The 19,816-nt window shown below is 36.4% G+C and overlaps 3 protein-coding genes across 3 annotated transcripts in view; 2 read left to right on the forward strand and 1 right to left on the reverse strand.

Annotated features, from left to right (window-relative positions):
* Positions 1-1,454, forward strand: part of LOC107462279 (cyanidin 3-O-galactoside 2''-O-xylosyltransferase FGGT1-like) — a 4,337-nt gene extending 2,883 nt beyond the window's left edge. Inside the window, exon 3 of the mRNA XM_016080857.3 lies at positions 3-1,454. Within this exon, the coding sequence (XP_015936343.1) occupies positions 3-1,416 (1,414 nt within the window). The 3' untranslated portion in view covers positions 1,417-1,454. The remainder of the gene's footprint in view (positions 1-2) is intronic.
* A 7,873-nt stretch (positions 1,455-9,327) lies between these two features.
* On the forward strand, positions 9,328-10,178 carry LOC107462280 (cyanidin 3-O-galactoside 2''-O-xylosyltransferase FGGT1). The gene has a single exon (XM_016080858.3). It carries the CDS (start codon positions 9,423-9,425, stop codon positions 10,176-10,178), a length of 756 nt encoding a protein of 251 aa, XP_015936344.1. The 5' UTR covers positions 9,328-9,422.
* Positions 10,179-18,755: 8,577 nt separating this feature from the next.
* On the reverse strand, positions 18,756-19,253 carry LOC110274843 (uncharacterized). The gene is made up of 2 exons (XM_021130179.1): positions 19,059-19,253; positions 18,756-18,980 (listed from the first exon to the last, which is right to left on the reverse strand). The coding sequence occupies exons 1-2, from the start codon at positions 19,251-19,253 to the stop codon at positions 18,756-18,758; spliced, it is 420 nt and encodes a 139-aa protein (XP_020985838.1).
* Between the last annotated feature and the right edge of the window lie 563 nt (positions 19,254-19,816).

Consider the following 19,816-nt stretch of genomic DNA (forward strand, 5'->3'; position numbering starts at 1 on the left):
AGCCATGGATGCACCTCGCGTCCTCCTCCTTCTTCTCCTCCACCGCCACCTTTGCACATAGCCATGTATCCATGGTTCGCCATGGGACACCTCACTCCATGTCTCCACCTCTCCAACAAGCTAGCAAAGAGAGGCCATAGAATCTCCTTCTTCGTCCCAAGAAGATCAATCTCAAAGCTTCAACACCTAAACCTTCTCCCACACCTCATCACCTTCATCCCCATCAACGTTCCTCACGTTCACGGCCTTCCTCTTAATGCAGAAACCACATCAGACGTTCCCTTTGCTCTATACACGCATATCGCCACCGCCATGGACCTCACTGAGAAGGACACAGAGCTTCTCCTCAAGGAACTAAACCCACAAATCATTCTCTTTGATTTCCAGCATTGGCTACCAAATTTGGCTCGAAGCTTAGGCATCAAGAGTGTCCAATACATGATAATTCATCCAATTTCGACTGCTTACCTCGGAGAAGGACCAAGAAAGAGATTAGAATTAACGGAGGAAGATCTCAAGAAACCGCCACCAGGGTTTCCTTATGATGATGATTATTCCTTCAAGTTTTATACACATGAACTCCGGTTCTTAGTTGAATCAAGGAAAAACATCGAGTTTGGAAGCGGTGTTCGTTTATACGATCGGTTCTACATCGGTACAAAGCTGGCGGATGCAGTAGGATTCAAAGGTTGCAGACAAATCGATGGGCTTTATGCTGATTACATTGAAACTGTTTTTGGGAAGCCATGTTTGCTCTCAGGGCCTCTTTTGCCAGAGCCATCTGACATAGATTTGGACAAAAAATGGGAATCATGGCTTAATGGATTCAAACCTGGTTCCGTTGTTTATTGCGCTTACGGAAGTGAAGCCCCGTTGCAACAAAACCAGTTTCAAGAACTGTTACTTGGTCTTGAACAAACCGGTTTGCCGTTTCTTGCAGCACTTAAGCCACCGGTTGGGTTTGATTCCATTGAAGAAGCGTTACCAGAAGGGTTTAAAGAAAGAGTGGAAGAAAGAGGAGTTGTGTACGGTGGATGGGTTCAGCAACAATTGGTTTTGGAGCACCCTTCTGTTGGATGCTTCATAACACACTGTGGTTCAGCTTCCATAGCGGAGGCTCTTGTGAACACGTGTCAGATTGTGCTGTTGCCACGTTTGGGATCTGATCATATTATGAATGCAAGGATGATGAGTGGAAAATTAAAGGTTGGGGTTGAAGTGGAAAAAGGTGAAGATGATGGGTTTTTTAGCCGAGAGAGTGTGTACAAAGCTGTTAAGACAGTGATGGATGATGAGAGTGAAGTTGGAAGAAGGGTAAGGGAAAATCATACCAAAGTTAGAAACTTTTTACTAAGTGAAAATTTAGAGTCCTCTTGTGTTGATAGTTTCTGTCACAGACTTAGAGATTTACTTTAAAATCTCACAAATTAACTTAAATAATTTTAGTTTGTGAATTCTATTGTCTTCATACTTAATTCTAATTCTATTGTGATGTAGTTCTTTTTTGTTTTATAATAAAAAAATATGTAGAATTTTGTTAAGAACTTAAGATAATAAAATGATTACATTTTAATAACAAAGTATTTTATCATAAAGATTTAATGAATTAAAAATAATATATACTTTAAAAAGTGATGATTGTAGTTTCTTTTTCTCTCTGTAATAATAATTTAAATTCTTAACTTTGTTTCGCTAATTCTTAATTGAAAAATATTATTTATAAATGAGTATATAGAAATGAATGATCGAATTAGCAAACATAAGAGAAATGAACAAGGTTGATTACGACGATGTCTGTACACGTAGTAACTAGTAAGTGCCATGTGTGAAGTACCGCAAGAGGGTTGGTAACTGTTGGTGGGTCTCAGCGAGGCCACAACTTTAAGAAAATAAAATAAAATAAAATAAAAAAAGAAAGTGGCTTATTGCCACGGGAGAAAAAGACAGAGATTAGGAAGCCTAGTTCAGAACGAAAGAAAAGAAGCAGTAGGGTTTCGGCGTGAGAGAAGAAGAAAATTAGGGAAAAGAGCTTTGTCAATTTTGATTATATTGATCTGGTAAATTTGTTCCATTTTTTATGAAATTTTAGTATGTTATTCCTGGTGTAGAGATGAACATTAGGATATAACTTGCTAGTTAATTTGTCTTCTCTTTTGCCTGATTTGAGATACCTACTTTGTGGATGGTTTATGTTAATTCCACCAGTTTTGGTGATGTATTTTGTTAATTGTTGAGATGCCCTAGTGTTATTAAGAAGACTGATTGTGTACTCATTATTCTGATAGTGGAAGATTGTTCTGGACTAGGTCCCGTAGATTTTTTGTCCCTCTTTTGGGGATTTTCACACGTTAAAATTATAGTGTCTGATTATTTAATTTTCTGCCATTATATTTGCTGCTTGGAGTATCTTTGGTGTTGCCCATTAATTACACAGGTTGTGAAAAAATTATTTTTGGTGCTTCCACTATTGGACAGGTTCTTGATTTAAACCTGTGTTGAGTTTTCCCAACAAAGTGGTATCTAGAGCTTTGGTTGGTTATCTCTATGCTGATTAAATGGAGAAAAATACTCATGGACCGAATATGGTCAAATTGAATTCTCAAAATTATTCAATTTGGAAGACCCTCATGGAAGATATGCTGTATAGCAAGGACTTGTATGATCCTGTAGAAGGAGATAAATCCAAAAGTACTAAATCCGATGCTGAATGGAAGAAGCTGAATCGGAAGGCAATTGCTTTGATTAGGCAATGGCTTGATCTTAGTGTGTATCCACATGTTGACATCGAAACGAATGCTGAGAAGATGTGGAAGAAATTGAAGGAGTTATATGAGAGAAGGAATGTGCAAAACAAAGCATTCTTGATTAGGAAGCTTGTCAATATGAAGTATGTTGAAGGTAAATCAATGCCGGAGCACTTGAGTATTTTTCAGGAGACGGTGAACCAACTGACAAATAATAAAATCACTTTGAATGATGAGTTGCAAGCCTTGTTGTTGTTGAGCTCTTTGCCTGATAGTTGGGAAGTTCTGGTTGTGACACTGACTAACTCAGCTCCAAAAGAAAAGTTGACGTTAGCAATGGTTAAAGAGAGCATGTTGAATGAAGAAGCTAGAAGAAGAGAGCGAGGTTTGACTAATGCCTCCTCACAGTCAGAAGCACTTGTTTCAGAGTCACGGGAGAGAAGTCAAAGTAGAAAACATCACAGTTCTGACATGTCAGAGAGTCGAAGCAAGTCAAGAGGAAAGTACAAGCCAAGAAAGGAGTTCATTTGTCACCATTGTGGCAAACCGGGGCATATCAAGAGGTATTGTAGGTTCTTGAAAAGAAAACAATCAAGGGGAAGAAATGAAGACAAAGGTAAAGATAGTGATAAAGAAACTGCTGCTATTGTTTATGAAGATGTTCTTATCACATATGATGAAAATTATGTGAATCTTGTCTGTGATGATTCCACTTGGATTATGGACTCTGGTGCCTCATGTCATGTCACTCCGAAACGTGAGTTTTTCACTTCCTATACTGTCAGAAATTTTGGCAAAATCAAATTGGGAGATAAAGGAGTGTGTGATATCATTGGTATGGGTGATATGTGGCTTGAAACCAACATGGGATGCAAGTTGCAGTTGAAGAATGTTAGGCATGAAATTTTGGCAAGATCAAATTGGGAGTAAAGGAGTGTGTGATATCATTGGTATGGGTGATATGTGGCTTGAAACTAACATGTGATGCAAGTTGCAGTTGAAGAATGTTAGGCATGCGCCAGATATGCGGTTCAATCTCATTTCAGTGAAGGCATTGGATCAAGAGGGGTATTGCACTTCCTTTGGTAGTGAAAAATGCAAGATTACCAAAGGGGCTCTCATTGTTGCTAGAGAAGACAATAGTTTCACTACTCTCTATCGGTTGCAAGTAAAGTTGTGCAAAGAAGAGATGAATGTAGCTGATGATTCCTCTTCTGATTTGTGGCATATACGTCTTAGTCACTTGAGCGAGAAAAGACTAAGCGTCTTGGCCAAGAAGCACTCACTTCCAGTGAAAGGTACAACTTTAAATACTTGCACTCATTGTTTTGTTGGAAAGCATGCTAGAGTATCATTTCATAATTCTGGACCTCATAGAAGATCACATGTTCTAGATTTAGTTCACACTGATGTTTGCACTATGGATGCTAAGACACTAGGTGGTGCATCATATTTTGTTACTTTTATTGATGATTATTCTCAAAAAGTGTGGGCTTTTGTTTTGAAATCTAAAGACCAGGTGCTCGGTATCTTCAAACACTTTCATGCAAGTGTTGAAAGAGAAACATGAAGGAAATTGAAATGTGTTCGAGCAAATATTGGTGGTGAATACAGGGGTCCGTTTGAAGAGTATTGTAAAGGACATGGGATCAAGCTTGAGAAGACGGTTCCTAAGACTCCTCAACACAATGGAGTTGCTAAGAGAATGAATCGTACTATCAATGATAGAGTCAGGTGTATGCTCTCTCATGCAAAGTTGCCTAAATCCTTTTGGGGTGAAACGATAAGGACTGCAGTAGATTTGATCAATCTTTCTCCTTCTGTTCCACTAAATGGTGATGTTCCAGAGAAAGTTTGGAGAGGGAAAGATGTCTCATATAGTCACTTGAGAGTGTTCGGTTGCAGAGCTTTTGTTCACATTCCAAGAGATGAAAGGTCTAAACTTGATGGGAAGTCAAAGCAGTGTATCTTCATGGGTTATGGTCACGAAGACTTTGGTTACAGATTATAGGATCCGGTGAGCAAGAAGATAATTAGAAGCTGAGATGTGATTTTTCTTGAAGACCAAACTATTGAAGATCTTGAGAAGACAGATAAGCCAACAGTAACTGTTAGACGCTCTGTTGATGATGAACCTGGTCCTTTCACTAGACCTCCTGTTGATGGGGGAGATGTACAAGTTGATAATGATGGTGATGATTTGCATGATGAACCTACACCTCAACCTGAGGTGCCAGATGTTGAAGTTCCACCTGAACTACCAGTTGAGCCTGAATTGAGAAGATCTACTAGAGAGCGTCATCCTTTTCAGAAATACTCTCCTCATGAGTATGTGATGAATACTGAGATTGGGGAGCCAGAGAGCTACCAAGAGGCTATGTCTGATGAGCATAAGGAAGATTGGTTGAAGGCCATGCAAGAAGAAATGAAATCCTTGCATGAGAATCATACTTTTGAATTGGTGAAGTTGCCGAAGGGTAAGAGAGCATTCAAGAATAAATGGGTGTTCAAGTTGAAAGCGGATAAAAATGTCTCACGACCAAGGTACAAAGCTCGATTGGTTGTGAAAGGTTTTGAGCAAAAGAAAGGTATTGATTTTGAGGAGATTTTCTCTTCAGTTGTGAAGATGTCCTCTATTCAAGTTGTGCTTGGATTAGCGGCTAGCTTGAATTTAGAGGTTGAGCAGCTTGATGTGAAGACTACATTCCTTCACGGTGACATAGATAAAGAAATTTATATGGAGCAACCAGAGGGTTTCGAGGTTAAAGGAAAGGAGCACCTTGTATGCAAGTTGAAGAAGAGCTTATATGGGCTAAAGCAAGCGCCAAGGCAGTAGTACGCGAAGTTTGATTCCTTCATGGAAGGTCATGGGTACAGTAAGACTTCTTCTGATCCTTGTGTGTATGTTAAGAAATTCTCTGATGGTGATTTTATAATCCTCTTACTTTATGTTGATGACATGTTGATTGTTGGTCATGACACTAAGAAGATTGAAAGTCTTAAGAAAGACTTGAACAGATCCTTTGTTATGAAGGATTTGGGTCCTGCAAAGAAAATCCTTGGCATGAGTATCACTCGTGACAGGAAGAATGGAAAACTGTAGTTGTCACAACATAAGTATATTGAGAAGGTTTTAGAGAGGTTTAGTATGAGTAATTCCAAACCTGTTAGTACTCCACTTGCTAGTCATTTCAAGTTGAGTTCGCAACAATGTCCTACAAGTGAGAAAGAGAAAGTAGAAATGAAGAAGATTCCATATGCATCTGCAGTTGGCAATTTGATGTATGCTATGGTTTGCACCAGGCCGGATATTGCTCATGCCGTTGGAGTTGTTAGTCGGTTTCTCTCTAATCCTGGCAAGGAACACTGGCAAGCAGTGAAGTGGATTCTCAAATACATTAATGGTACTTCGAGCGTTTGTTTATGCTTTGGGAGTGGCCAACCTGTGTTGGATGGTTACACAGATGTGGATATAGCTGGGATCTTAATTCAAGAAAGTCTACTTTTGGATATATGATGACTTTTACAGGGGGAGCTGTGTCGTAGCAATCCCGATTTCAGAAATGTGTTGCTTTGTCTACTACAGAGGCAGAATACATTGCTGTTGCTGAAGCTTCTAAGGAACTCTTGTGGATGAAGAAATTTCTACAAGAGTTAGGCATCAATCAAGAGAAGTTTGTGTTATTTTGTGACAGTCAGAGTGCTATCCATCTCAGCAAGAATCCGACGTTTCATTCTAGATCGAAGCACATAGAGGTGAGGTATCATTGGATACGTCAAGTGCTTGAGATGAAGTCATATGCACTTGAGAAGATCCATACTGATGATAATGGTTCAGATATGATGACTAAGAGTTTACCTGCAGTGAAGTTTGATTTCTGCAAAGAGAAGGCAGGTTTAGTGGAACAGCCTATCCCCACTTGAGTTGGTGAAGGGAAAATTTGTTGGTAGGTCCCCAACCAAGTGGGGCCCACAACTTTTAAAACAAAAAAAAAGGAAATAAAGAAAGAAAGTGGCTAATTGCCACGGGAGAAAAAGAGAGAGATTAGGAAGCCTCATTCATTTTTGAATGAAAGAAAAGAAGCAGTAGGGTTTCGGTGTGAGAAAAGAAGAAAATTGGGGAAAAGAGCTTTGTCAACTTTGATCACATTGATTTGGTAAACTTGCTCCATTTCTTATGAAATTTTAGTATGTTATTCCTGGTATAGAGATGAACATTAGGATATAACTTGCTAGTTGATTTGCCTTCTCTTTTGCCTGATTTGAGATACCCACTTTGTGGAGGGTTTATGTTGATTCCACCAGTTTTGGTGATGTATTTTGTTGATTGCTGAGATGCCCTAGTGTTACTAGGAAGAATGATTGTGTACCCATTATTCTGATAGTGGAAGATTGTTCTGGACTAGGTCCCGTAGGTTTTTTGTCCTCTTTTGGGGGTTTTCCCACATTAAAATTCTGGTATCTGATTATTTAATTTTCTGCCATTATATTTGCTGCTTGGAGTATCTTTGGTGTTGCCCATTAATTGCACAGGTTGTAGAAAAATTATTTTTAGTGCTTCCGCTGTTAGACAGGTTCTTGATTTAAACCTGTGTTGAGTTTTCCAACAGTAACAATCTAAGCCAATGATTTTATTAAGGGTATGAATAGTAGTATAATACTATTACCCATTATTTGGTAAAATTTAGAAATCTAGTTGACTCACTTTTTGCAATTGGTTACTGAGTTATATAAAAATTAAATGATCATATTTAAACAATTATTGATGAATTGTCTGAAAATTACAGTGGTTAACTGGTTATATCAGATTTGTTATGTTTTGAATGGGTACTTTTTCGGTTGGTGAAGCAGAATCTTTTCATTTTACTGATGATGCCTCAAATTTGCTATTCTCCTCACAAAGCAACTCAGATTCAGATAAATTATTTGTAGGTAATGGTAAAAATATCTCTATTCAAAATCAAGGCTTTTCTATTTTAGTTGATAAAAATAATCTTGTTTCTTTTAAATTGTTGAATCTTTTACATGTGTCTGAAATAATTCAAAATCTTTTAAGTGTTTCAAGATTTGCCGAAGATAATCCTGTCTTTTTTGAGTTTTGGCCTAAACACTATGTGTGTGTTTGGATTATAGTTTATAAACAGTAGTTTGAATAAAATTAATTTTGCAAATTTAATTTTGATAAAAAATAAGTTTGTGTTAAAGTGATTTATCTTATAAACGTAGTTTTAAAAGTAAAATCACTTCTGCGTTTATGAATCAAAAATTTGCCAAATCAAAAATTGAAGCTTTCAAAAAGGATAAACGTACTTCTGCTCTTATAACACCTTTGCCAAACACACTTACAAGTATTATTCGTGATCAAGATTCCAGGAACATTTTCCTACAAGGCAAATTTAACAATGAAATTTATGTCTTTAATTAGCTTATTATACCAAAATCTATTTCTACTAAAAATGATGATAAAGAAATGTTTGTTGTTTTCTGTAAATTTTAATAATTGTAATTCTTATTTTTTTTTCTGTCAATTACAGTACATGTGCACAACAAAATGACAATAAACTATTTTAGCAGCCTCTTGTAATAAAGACCAAACTGTGAAATGCAATAATAGCAATTCTGACAAGAACACTACTTTAATTTCTTGCAAATCTAACTTGAATTCTCTAAATTCCAAATGTATTTATAATTGTGTTCAATTTGTGAATTTAACTGTTAAGCACCCATTATGTCTTAATTCTGATTCTGCTATTTCTAAATACAATCATATTACTCCATCATGTTTAGAATCTGACTCTAGTACTCATTCTTTAAATAATTGCAAATCTAAATTTAATTCTCGTAATTCCGAAGCTATATACAATTGTGATCACCATGTGAATTTCAATAAATTAACCAAAAATAGTAATAACATATTTTATTTAACTTTTATTAATTGTTGCGATAATTAATAAATACTAAATAAAATAAATTTTGACGATTTTTTTTCTAATATTACCGATATTTTATTAGCTTTGTCGCGCCAATTTTTTTTAAATAATATCGGTAGATTTATTGTTAAAAAATTTAATCAAATAATAATTTTTTTACTCAATGAATTTATTACTATATTTATCAGTAAATTTATTGATAAATCTATCGCTAACATCAAATACTAATTATGACAATAAATCTAATAGTATTCAATGTTTTTTTTAAAATAAAATAAAATAAAATATTTAATAAAATTAATCATTAGAAGTCACAATATTATTTTTCAATTAATAAAAGATAGATTATTATTTTGAGCAATTGTTGGAGGTTGGTGTGGAATTTTAATATTTTATCATTTTACTCAATTTTTAAATATCATACTACACATTTGGACAGTCACAAAAAAAATGAAAAAGTTTAGGGGTTAACAGTTTTATTGAATTTTAGCTAGCATGTAACCAGCAAAGGAAGGTGAGCCATTAGATGAAATCTCACACCAATCTCACACCATCAAATTATTATTGATGACTAGTTGATGGCTAACAATCATAAAAATTGTTGGCATCCTAGCATTGTTAAAAAAAATACTACACATTTGGACAGATTAGACAGATCACCTAATATTTTCGGAGAAAGTTGAAGCACCTCGAAACTCAAAAACCAAATTTTGTTTTATATACTTCTCTGCAATCCACACACACGTCAATGGCAGCCATGGAACAAGCATCTCCTCCTCCTCCAGTACACATAGCCATATTTCCATGGTTTGCCATGGGACACTACACCCCATTTCTTCACTTCTCAAACAAACTTGCAAAGAGAGGCCACAGAATCTCCTTCTTCGTCCCGAGAACAACAATCTCAAAGCTTCAACACCTAAACCTTCACCCACACCTCATCACCTTCATCCCCATCACTGTTCCTCATGTCCATGGCCTTCCCCGTGATGCTGAAACCACTTCTGACGTTCCCTTCTCTCTTTTTCCTCTGATCGCCACAGCCATGGATCAAACAGAGAACGACATCGAGCTTCTCCTTCAAGAGCTAAACCCGCAGATCGTGTTCTTCGATTTCCAACACTGGCTACCCAACATAACTCGAAAACTCGGCATCAAATCCATGCAATACTGGATCGTCTATCCGTTTTCATTGGCCTACTTTGATAAAGGACCAAGACAGAGACAGAGTCAAGGGAATGATTTAACGGAATCTGATCTCATGAAACCTCCACCAGGGTTTCCCGATTCATCGGTGAAGCTTCACGCACACGAGCTTCGCTTCGTAGCTTCCACAATGAAATGGGAATTCGGAAGCGGTGTTCCGATATATGATCGGTTCAGAATTGGAAGAGAGTTAGCAGATGCAATTGGGTTCAAAGGTTGCAGAGAAATTGATGGTCGGTACACTGATTTCTTCGAGAATTTTTTAAAGTTAGGATACATATTTTTGGGACAAAATTAATGATTTATTCTGAAAAATAATTGAAACTAAACACAAATAATAAGTATAATATTAAAATCAAACACATTCAAATGAGACTAATTAAAAATAAATACATCAAATAAATTAAAAAATACAATCTAATTTATTAATATATTTAATAATAAAATAATATTAAATCACTTTTTTTAAACATTAAAAATATAAATAAAATAATTTAAATATTAAAAACACAATAAAACTTATTCCAAATCTTAACAACAAAAACCATACTTTATTCCATTTGAAAATATGAAGGGGCAAGGCACCAAGTCACCAAGGGTAGGTAGTATACTCAATAATATTTGGACTAAAATAATTTTGTAAACAAATAAAGTTATTATCATTGCAGTTTTTGACAACAATATTGTGGACTTATAGCCCCAACCCAAATGTTGAAGTCAAAAGGTACATTAAGTTGTTTTTCAACGTGGCATAATTCCGGGTTGGCACACATTTCCAGTTTGCATGAATGCAAAACTTTTCCCATTGAATAAAAAATTGAATCTCCCTGGATAAGTTTCAGAAACACAAAAAATAATAATATTTGTTAAAAAATTTATTATTCAAAATTTACTTTTTTTTTTGTTGTACTTTAAATACATTTTACATATATTAAAACGTATTACTTTTCATATTTTTAAAAAATAAGAACACTTGCCACTTGGTAGAACTTTTGCTAATTAATTCTAAATAAAAATAGTTAATAATCAATTTAAACATTCCTGAAAAATGTCCACCATCTATTTTCACCTTCTATGCAACTTTTTAAGAGACTAACAATTTCTCTACCGTGCCATAAATATTTGCTTCATGGACATAATTATTCGCTAAAAAAGCCGTGCAAAATAGTAAAAAAGAAAAATTTACACTCTTTTTTACTTTTTATTAACACACTGAAGTTTTTGTCATCTTAGATTCTAAGTATTTTAGGAATTATATAAAATAAGATAACTAATTTATGTTGTAAGCATGAACTTAATGTGATTTTAATTTATTAGAAATGCTAGATGTACAAATAATTTTTAACCAAATTTCTCCCTAACCTTTTTTTTTATTATTTAAAAAAGAGCCACTTAGCTTCCAATTTGGATTTTTCTGTAGCTTCTATTCCAACATTAGGACTAACCAGTAATACATCAACAACACACTCAATGCAGTCATCATCTGTATCCATATAATTCCAATCTCAATAACTGCTCTTTAATTTTAACTACACTCCCACTTTTTTTGAAAACGGTGGTTTATTCCCTGTAGAGCTCTGGACGTGAAATTGGGGATGTGGCTCTCCAATGCATTGTGCATGCTTGACAAGAGCTAGAGAATGCATTAGATATATGAGAAAAACTCCATCCCAGTTTCTAATTATGTGTCTAAAGAACTTAGCGTTTTCAAATGAACATAAAATGATTCTCTGACGTTTATATATTCATTCCATTAGATAATTAAGACTTTCAGTAAGAACTAAGAATTACTTTCAACACTTAATAACACAATCCTGCACGTATAACAGTTGATGGTGATTCTCATAGAGGATCTTAGTTGTCTACCAGAATAGTAGATAGACAAAAATTGAAAAATATTTTTTTTTTATTAGAAAACACTAGTTAATATTAATAAGGGCTAAAGTGGATTTTACTCCATTAGATATTTTTTTTTGGTTTCAGTTATTTGTTGGGTTAAAAATTAATTTATTGTAAATTAAAATTTTATTTAAAAATTTATTATTGACTAGTGGGTTGCTATATATTCAAAACGAAATTTAAATTCTTAACATTTATTTAAATAGATTAGTAAATTAACCACTAAACTCCGCTAAGAGACAATAAGAAATCTAAACAATATAAATAATAGGCTGCAGATTTAATACAATACATGTAAAAAATAAAAAATACTCTACAAATTACCTAAAATAAACAAATCCAATTAGTTATTCTAAAAAAAATAACCATCCCAAACCTTAATTTACCAAAGCATTTCATTCCAATATCCTCTTTTTTTTCCAACCGACTGCCACCTCCATCTTCATCAATAATCATTCCACTTAACTATCACTGCTTGGCTTGCCATATGCCACTACTGGCGCTCCACACCCATAGTAAAAATAACCATCCATTTAAGGATAAAAATAATCATCCGCATACCTAATGAGCATCCAACATATTTTAATTATAGATAACTAAACCCAATCCAATCAAAATAATTATCCACATAAGAATTAAAATAACTATCCACATACCTACTAAAATGACCATCTTAAACTCGCAATTGAAGTAAAAGAAGAAAGAGATGAATGAACAAAACCAGCAACCAGGATCAAGTTTCCTTTACTCCACGTAAGGGGTGATGAACGTACCAAAATGCAGCCGCGTATGACAACATATGTTGTTCAAATTTGTCGCAGAAAGTGACACTGTCGGCTGAAGGATGGGCAGCTACGGCTGGTGTCTAGGCGGCAGTGGACTACGAGAGAGGATGCACGGCCAGTGGCGGTTGGGCAGCACGAAGAAGGATGTCCGGGGCTTGTGTGGAGCGATCGGACATTCGTAAAGAGGTTGGGCAGCGTCGGCTGAGGGCTGGGCAGCGTCGGCTAGAATCTGAACGGTATCTGACCGGAAATAAAAAAAAGTAAAACAACGATTAGATTACTCTGTATACCAGAATTTACGAATAAAAAAAAAATTAGCGTGATAATGAATATAACTGATTTAGTTTAATTTAAAATTTTTATTTTTTAAATTTAAAAATCTAAAATAATTAATAATTAATTAATAAAAAAATTTATTCCATTTTTTTTATTCCATCATTTACATTGTTTACCTCCCTCGTTCGTTTTCCATACTTTCTCTAACCAATATACCAATCTAAATTGGTTTTCTTCGTTAGATATTGTTAGTGTACTACCGTGTTGCATTATTGTTGCTTATTGTCTGCGCTTATTGTCGGAAAAAAAAAGTATTTCTTCAAAAAAAAATCCTGACCAATGACAGAAAAAAGAGAGTAATTACTGACCAAAAGAGAATTTATAAAATAATTTATAAAGTAGGTAAACAACTAAGTTTAGTATAATAAACACGTACAGTACTTATGACAAAAGCATTACTTTTAAAATCAGAAATTATACAATAACAACAATAATGTCTGACTCACACTCTCACTAGCTGGGATGGCTAACATAAGATAAAAGAAAATATAAAATAAAATAATCAGACACCTATTCATTTAATAGTTTATTTATAGAACAGTGTTAGACAAGCAGATTTTATAATTGAGTAAATGTCCAAAATGGTCCCTCAAATTCAAATCGGTGTTCAATTCAGTCCTTTAATTTTCTAAATGACCAAATAAATCCCTAAAATTCAGAAACGTGCGTCCCCGTTAGTCCCTCCCAGAATTGCCGTCTTAACGTTGCTGATGTGGAACGTTAACTGCCATGTGGGCATTCTATTAAACGACGTCGTTTGAGTTGTGGGTGCCCTAAACCTGTAAAACGACGTCGTTTGAAATAACGTATTCTCCCCCTTTGAATAAACAATTGTTGTTGGTCCCCCCTTCCACTTCAACGTTTCCCACCAAAATTTCAGAAAACCTTTCTCTTCTCCTACGTCCCTTCATTCTCCCATACTTCCCACTCAACATTTCATCGGCGAGGATCATCCTTAGCATCTGTTCTCTCCGGTCAGTGAAGAAGTCATCGACGAAGCATCACCTTCGTACACTGCCGACGGTGAGAGGTAACAGTTCGACTTGATCATTCTCTTCCATTTTTTTGGTTTTCATTGAGGGTTGTTGATACTTATGTGTGAATGCGTTGTTGTATATGTAAGGGAGTGGTTTAGAATGTTGTGGTTGTTGATGGCGCAAATGTTAGGGTTTAGGGTTTCTAATATGAAACTTGTAACCACATAAATCATAATCTTGTTTAAGTTATAGTCAGTAGGAAGTAACCACATAAATCATAATCTTGTTTAAGTTATATGCATCCTTATTACAAATATAGTTTGATTTCTAGTTCTTTGCAATATGGCTGTTTTGCGACAAAATGAATAATCCTGTCTGTTTTGTGCATTGTGCTGTAAACTTCAGATGCCTGATCGATTGAGACTTGTTTTCCACCATGGTGGAGCGTTTGAGACAGATCCTAGGGAAAATTTTATCTACACTTCTGACTTGTATGATGAATGGGTTGGAGTTGATGAAGACTATCTTGACGTGTTTGCGGTAACAGGTTATTATAAAGAGTTGGGGTATGATAAGGCTGAAGCATGTTAGTATCTGGAGCCTAAACATGTGTTGGAATTTGGTCTTAGGAGATTGAAAGTGGACCAGGACCTTGTTGATATGATCAAGCACTGCCATGAGAATAACAACGTCATCCACATCTATTTTGAGCACGGAACTTCGATTCCTGAGATAATTGATGTAATGAATTTGTCTGAGGAGGATGGTGCTAAAGGCCAGAAGGTCGGAATGGAAGGCATGGAAGAAGATATAGTAGAAGGTGTTGAATCTGTGAAGAAAACCAGCATAATATTAAGTCAACTTGAAGAACCAGTTACCTTTATCCCAGTTGAACTGAAATCCACTGCACCAAGTCCACTGTCCACTACCCACTGCCCCATCTCCACTGCCTCCCAACACAGCCCGTTGCTCCCCAGCCCACTGCCCCCCAGCCCACTGCCCCCCAGCCCACTCCCTCGAAGCTCAGTACACGAAGTTCAACTGCCAATAATTTTAATGGAGACAAATCATGTTCACAGGCGAAGTCCCCTAAATCTCTATCCCAACCAAATCCCATTACATCCAAACCTGTGTCTCAAAAAGTTTGGTCTCAACCCACTCCTTCAACCAAGAATGCACAAATTAAAAAAAACAGCGCATCAAAGAAACAATCCAAGCCTATTAACTTTAAATTCAACACGTCTACCAAAATACCTAGAAGGTATATCACAAGATCACAAGGCTGGAGAAAACAAGCAAGCAAGGAGCCAGTTCAGTTGAATGTTGATAGCTCATCTGATTCTTATGAGTCTGCAGAGGACAGTTTATACAAGCCACACATGCCACTTGACTCTCTCGACTCAAGCAGTGACAACAATAATGATGTTAGTTCTAGCAGTGATAGGAGAAAAAGGAAGACTGCCAGTGACAAAGACAGAGGCAAGAAAAAGGTTGTTAATGATGAAGATACTTCTCGTCCCCCATCAATGGATGCATCTGATTATGAAAAGGAGGTAGATGATGATGAGAACGAAGAAAACTTGCAATGTATGTACCGCATATTATAATTAATGTGCATATGTATTGATTTTATTCTGTTTCTGTTGGTGATGTAATGTATAAATTTGTATGGCAGTATCTTTCTCTGATGATAGCTGGAAGTCTGATGAACTGAAGACTCCACCAGACTCTGAAGATGAAGCAGACCCAGCTGCGAATCCCATCTTCAATGATGCTGCCAAGTTTGGACATGTGAGATTAGAGCTAGGTATGGAGTTTACCACTAGGGATGCCTTTAAGAAAGGGGTTAGAAATTATACATTGCAAGAGGGTAGGGGTGTAAGGTACAAGAAAAATGATACTACTAGATGTAGGGTGGTATGCAAGAATGAAGATTGTCCCTGGATGGTGTTTTGTTCTTATAGCAAACCGAATGGATGTTGGCAGATTAAGACCTTTAATGATGATCATACATGTGAGAGAACTTTCAAGAATAGATGTGCAACTAGGTCTTGGGTAACTGACATACTTGTTAAGAAGATTAGGAAGCTCCCAGCTTTTAGACACAGTAAGGTCTTTAATTACTTTAAAGCAAAAACTGGAATACAACTGTCTAGGACTACAATTACAAGAGCTTTGGGTGATGCAAGAAAAATAGTGAGGGGTGATGAAGCTGCTGAGTATGCTAAACTCAGAGATTATGCGGAGGAGCTGTTGAGGTCTAATCCGGGCTCAACTGTCAAGTTAGGTGTCAGTCCAATGCCTAACAGAGAAGGTGTCTTCGAAAGGTTTTATGTGTGTTTGCATGGATGCAAGAAAGGTTTTGTGGGTGGCTGCAGACCCTTGATAGGACTTGATGGGGCTTTTTTGAAGACCTATTATGGAGGATGGCTGCTGTGCGCCATGGGTCAGGATGCGAACAATCATGTGTATCCAATTGCATGGGCAATTGTTCATATTGAGAACAAAGACAACTGGAAGTGGTTCTTGGAGCTCTTGCAGAAAGACATTGGAGATCAGACAGAGCATGGTTGGTGCTTCATCTCTGATATGCAGAAGGTAACCTAACCTATATGCTTTAATTAGATGCACGATAAATTATTTGAAGGACCATTTTGGATTAATGAACCAAATCTGAAGGACTATTTTGGAGAATTGCAGAATTTAAGAATTTAAGAATTTCAGTATATGGTAACCTATATACTATTGTTATGGCAATTGCAGAATTTAAGAATCCTTAAGCGCATAAGTTCAAAATAGAACCTGTTTTTCAATTTATTATTATATATCTGGTAAAAATTAAGAATCTGTTATTTGCTCAGGTTTTTAGGTGACTACTTTGTTATCTTGTAGGGTTTAATCCCAGCATTGCGTGAAGTTATGCCAGGTGCGCATCACCGCTTCTGTGCGTGGCACCTTTGGCAAAACTTTCAGAAACAATGGAAGGACTCACACTTGAAGAGTTTGCTTTGGAAGTGTGTTAGCCATGACTGTCCAGGAATTCAACGGACATATGCAGTCTATAAAGAGGGTGAATGAGAAGGCGTGGGCATATTTAGACAAGTTTCCTAGGCAGGCATGGACCAGGGCTCACTACAAGGACTTTCCAAAGGTTGACAATGTCTGCAACAACATGTGTGAGGTGTTCAACGCTGCCACCAAACCATACAGATGTAAGCCCGTCTTGACTTTACTGGAGGAGGTTAGGAGGTATGCCATGACTAGTATGGCAAGGAACAAACTGAAACTCTCTAGCCATATGGGATACTTACCTCCGATTCAACAAAGTAGACTTGCAAAGGAAAGGCATTACAGCAGGTACTATACACCAATGTGGTCTGGAGATGCGGCTGAAGTGATGTTTGAAGTGCATGGTGAACCACATAATGTGGTGGTTGATTTGGGAAACCAAACATGTAGCTGCAGGTCTTGGCAGTTATCGGGTAAGTACTATTTTGTTTGATTGTTTTTATTTTTTTGTGTAATTGCACCGTAGTATACCTATCAAGACACTTAGTTACTCAAATTTTTTATGTGGTAGGGTTACCTTGTCGTCATGCAATAGCTGCGATTTCAGTCATGAATGGTAGACCTGAGAATTATGTCCATGCATGGCTAACAATGGGCTCATACAACAAGACTTATGAGTACCATATCAACCCGGTAAGAGGCCAACAGTTGTGGGAAACATCAGAATACCTCCATTGCTTACCTCCTGTAAGGAGCAAACCCCGTGGCAGGCCATCACATTATGCAAGAAAAAAAGATCAACATGAGGCACCTGTTCGGGGGAGCCAAGAGCGCACAACAACAAAATTGAAGAGAAAATATGGCAAATTCACATGCAGGACATGTGGGGATGTTGGTCACACAACAAGGAGTTGTAGAATATCAAAGAAACAAAAGGCTGATGAGCTAGCAGCTGCTGCAAAGGCTGTTGAAGATGCTGCAGATAAGGGTGACACTGGTTCTAAAGGTAACAAAGGTGAGGTTGTTACTGAAGAATGTGAGGTTGGGGCTGAAGGAGGACAAATTGATACTCAAACAGAAGTTGCTGCTGAAGGGGGTCTAGGAGCTGAACAAGAACCTGCAACTAAGGTATTGTTGTTATTGATATTGTTGCTATTGATAAATCTGGAAACAAACAAATCCATATAATGACTCTTGTATTGTTGTTGTTGATATCATAGGCTGTAAAGACTACAAAGACTGCAAAGAAAGGCCATCTGAGAACTAAATGTGAGAGACGCATAGACAAACTCCCTGTCAAGAGGACAACTTCATCCACTGCTGCTACTGCTGCGGCTGCTCCACATCCAACTGAGATTTCAAGAGAGACTATTCAGGGAGCTAGTGCAGCAACCTCTGAAAAACTTGCCTCCTTCTTGAAATTTGTTTCAAATCCAGGATCCAACCCACCAAGGAAAACTGTCTAACCAGCACAAAGTGTGGTGGCTTTTTGAGTTCATGTTGTTGTAGCTGAATGTTATGCTTAAAGAATTCTGCCTTTTTTTAATGTAACCTATCAAACTTGTATGTATGGCCTTTGAATGTTGTTATGGCCTATGATGCTTTGGGTTGTGATACTATGTTATGCACAATGTGCTTTAGCACAAACAACACTTGTTTCGGTATTAGTTATCTTAAATTAATGAAGTTTTTGGTTTAGTTCATGTTGTGATTTATCTCTTTCTGGTTTAGTTGAATACAATTTTTAGCAGAATAAGTGCAGCATCAAGAGTTGAACTCATGTCAAATTAGTGTTTCATTTCATTTCATTCCATCTTCATCAAGACATTACATACAACTTAAGAAATTTAAAATTTTATAACATTATCATCATTTGTTGAATATAAAACCCAACAAACTAAAGCCTAAACACACACCAAAAGTAACAACAAAAGCCAGCAGCATCATTGTCATCATCTTCACGGTCCTAACATCACTCTCCAAGGTTGTCATCCTCCAACTTAACTCATGCAAAACTTCTAGTGGAATGGGTGCTGCAGAAACTTGATCTTCACACCCATCAGCCCAGCGAAAAAAATTACAGTGAATTCCATACTGCAAAGTAAAAAATGCAGGTGAATCCAAACTCAAACTCAAACCATCTTAACATTTTCTTCACAGCCATAACCTTACCTCATAGTTCGGACAACCATAAAATGGTCTACCAGGATTTTCTGCAGTTGTTGAGTGCTTCATCACCGTTCGAAGCCCGCAATAACAGAAAACACCGTTCTTACCTCCCCTATTTCGCATTCCTTTGTTGCCATAAGGTCTGCCTGCGGCGTTGTTCCTACTTGAGCTACTTTGGCTTTTCTTGCCACCACCCATCATCACTCACACAGACAAGAAATCAATTTGGATTTTACGGCGAAGAAGAGATGTCGAACAGAAGAGAAGGAGAGTCGGAGAAGAGAAGCAGAATCGAAGAAGACATGAAAATTAGGGTTTTATAATTGCAATGGACTAATTTGGGTAATATTACGCAATTCCAGATACCAATTTGAAACAAATTCAACCTTGGCACACATCAGCATCCAGCTGGAACGCCCACATGGCAGTTAACGTTCCACATCAGCAACGTTAAGACGACAATTCTGGGAGGGACTAACGGGACGCACGTTTCTGAATTTTAGGGATTTATTTGGTCATTTAGAAAATTAAAGGACTGAATTGAACACCGATTTGAATTTGAAGGACCATTTTGGGCATTTACTCTTTTATAATTTATAGATATTAATTAAATATTATTAATATTTTTAATAAAATAAAATTATATTTAATAATATAAAATTATTTATTTTTATTGATTAAGTATTAATTAAATTGTAATAAAAATACTAACTCCTAAATTTTCTCTTATTTATATGTATAGACAAATAAAAATGTAAAAG

Source organism: Arachis duranensis, chromosome 8, assembly GCF_000817695.3.
Source record: "Arachis duranensis cultivar V14167 chromosome 8, aradu.V14167.gnm2.J7QH, whole genome shotgun sequence".
Lineage (NCBI taxonomy): Eukaryota > Viridiplantae > Streptophyta > Magnoliopsida > Fabales > Fabaceae > Arachis > Arachis duranensis.

What these genes read in the sequence shown, in the direction of transcription:
- LOC107462280 (XM_016080858.3), top strand. Translation starts at nt 9,423, where the DNA reads ATGGCAGCCATGGAACAAGCATCTCCTCCTCCTCCAGTACACATAGCC.
- LOC110274843 (XM_021130179.1), bottom strand. Translation starts at nt 19,253, where the DNA reads ATGGGTGGTGGCAAGAAAAGCCAAAGTAGCTCAAGTAGGAACAACGCC. An exon ending in ATGGTTGTCCGAACTATGAG is followed by an intron (nt 18,981 to 19,058) that starts GTAAGGTTATGG and finishes TTTACTTTGCAG; the next exon opens with TATGGAATTCACTGTAATTT.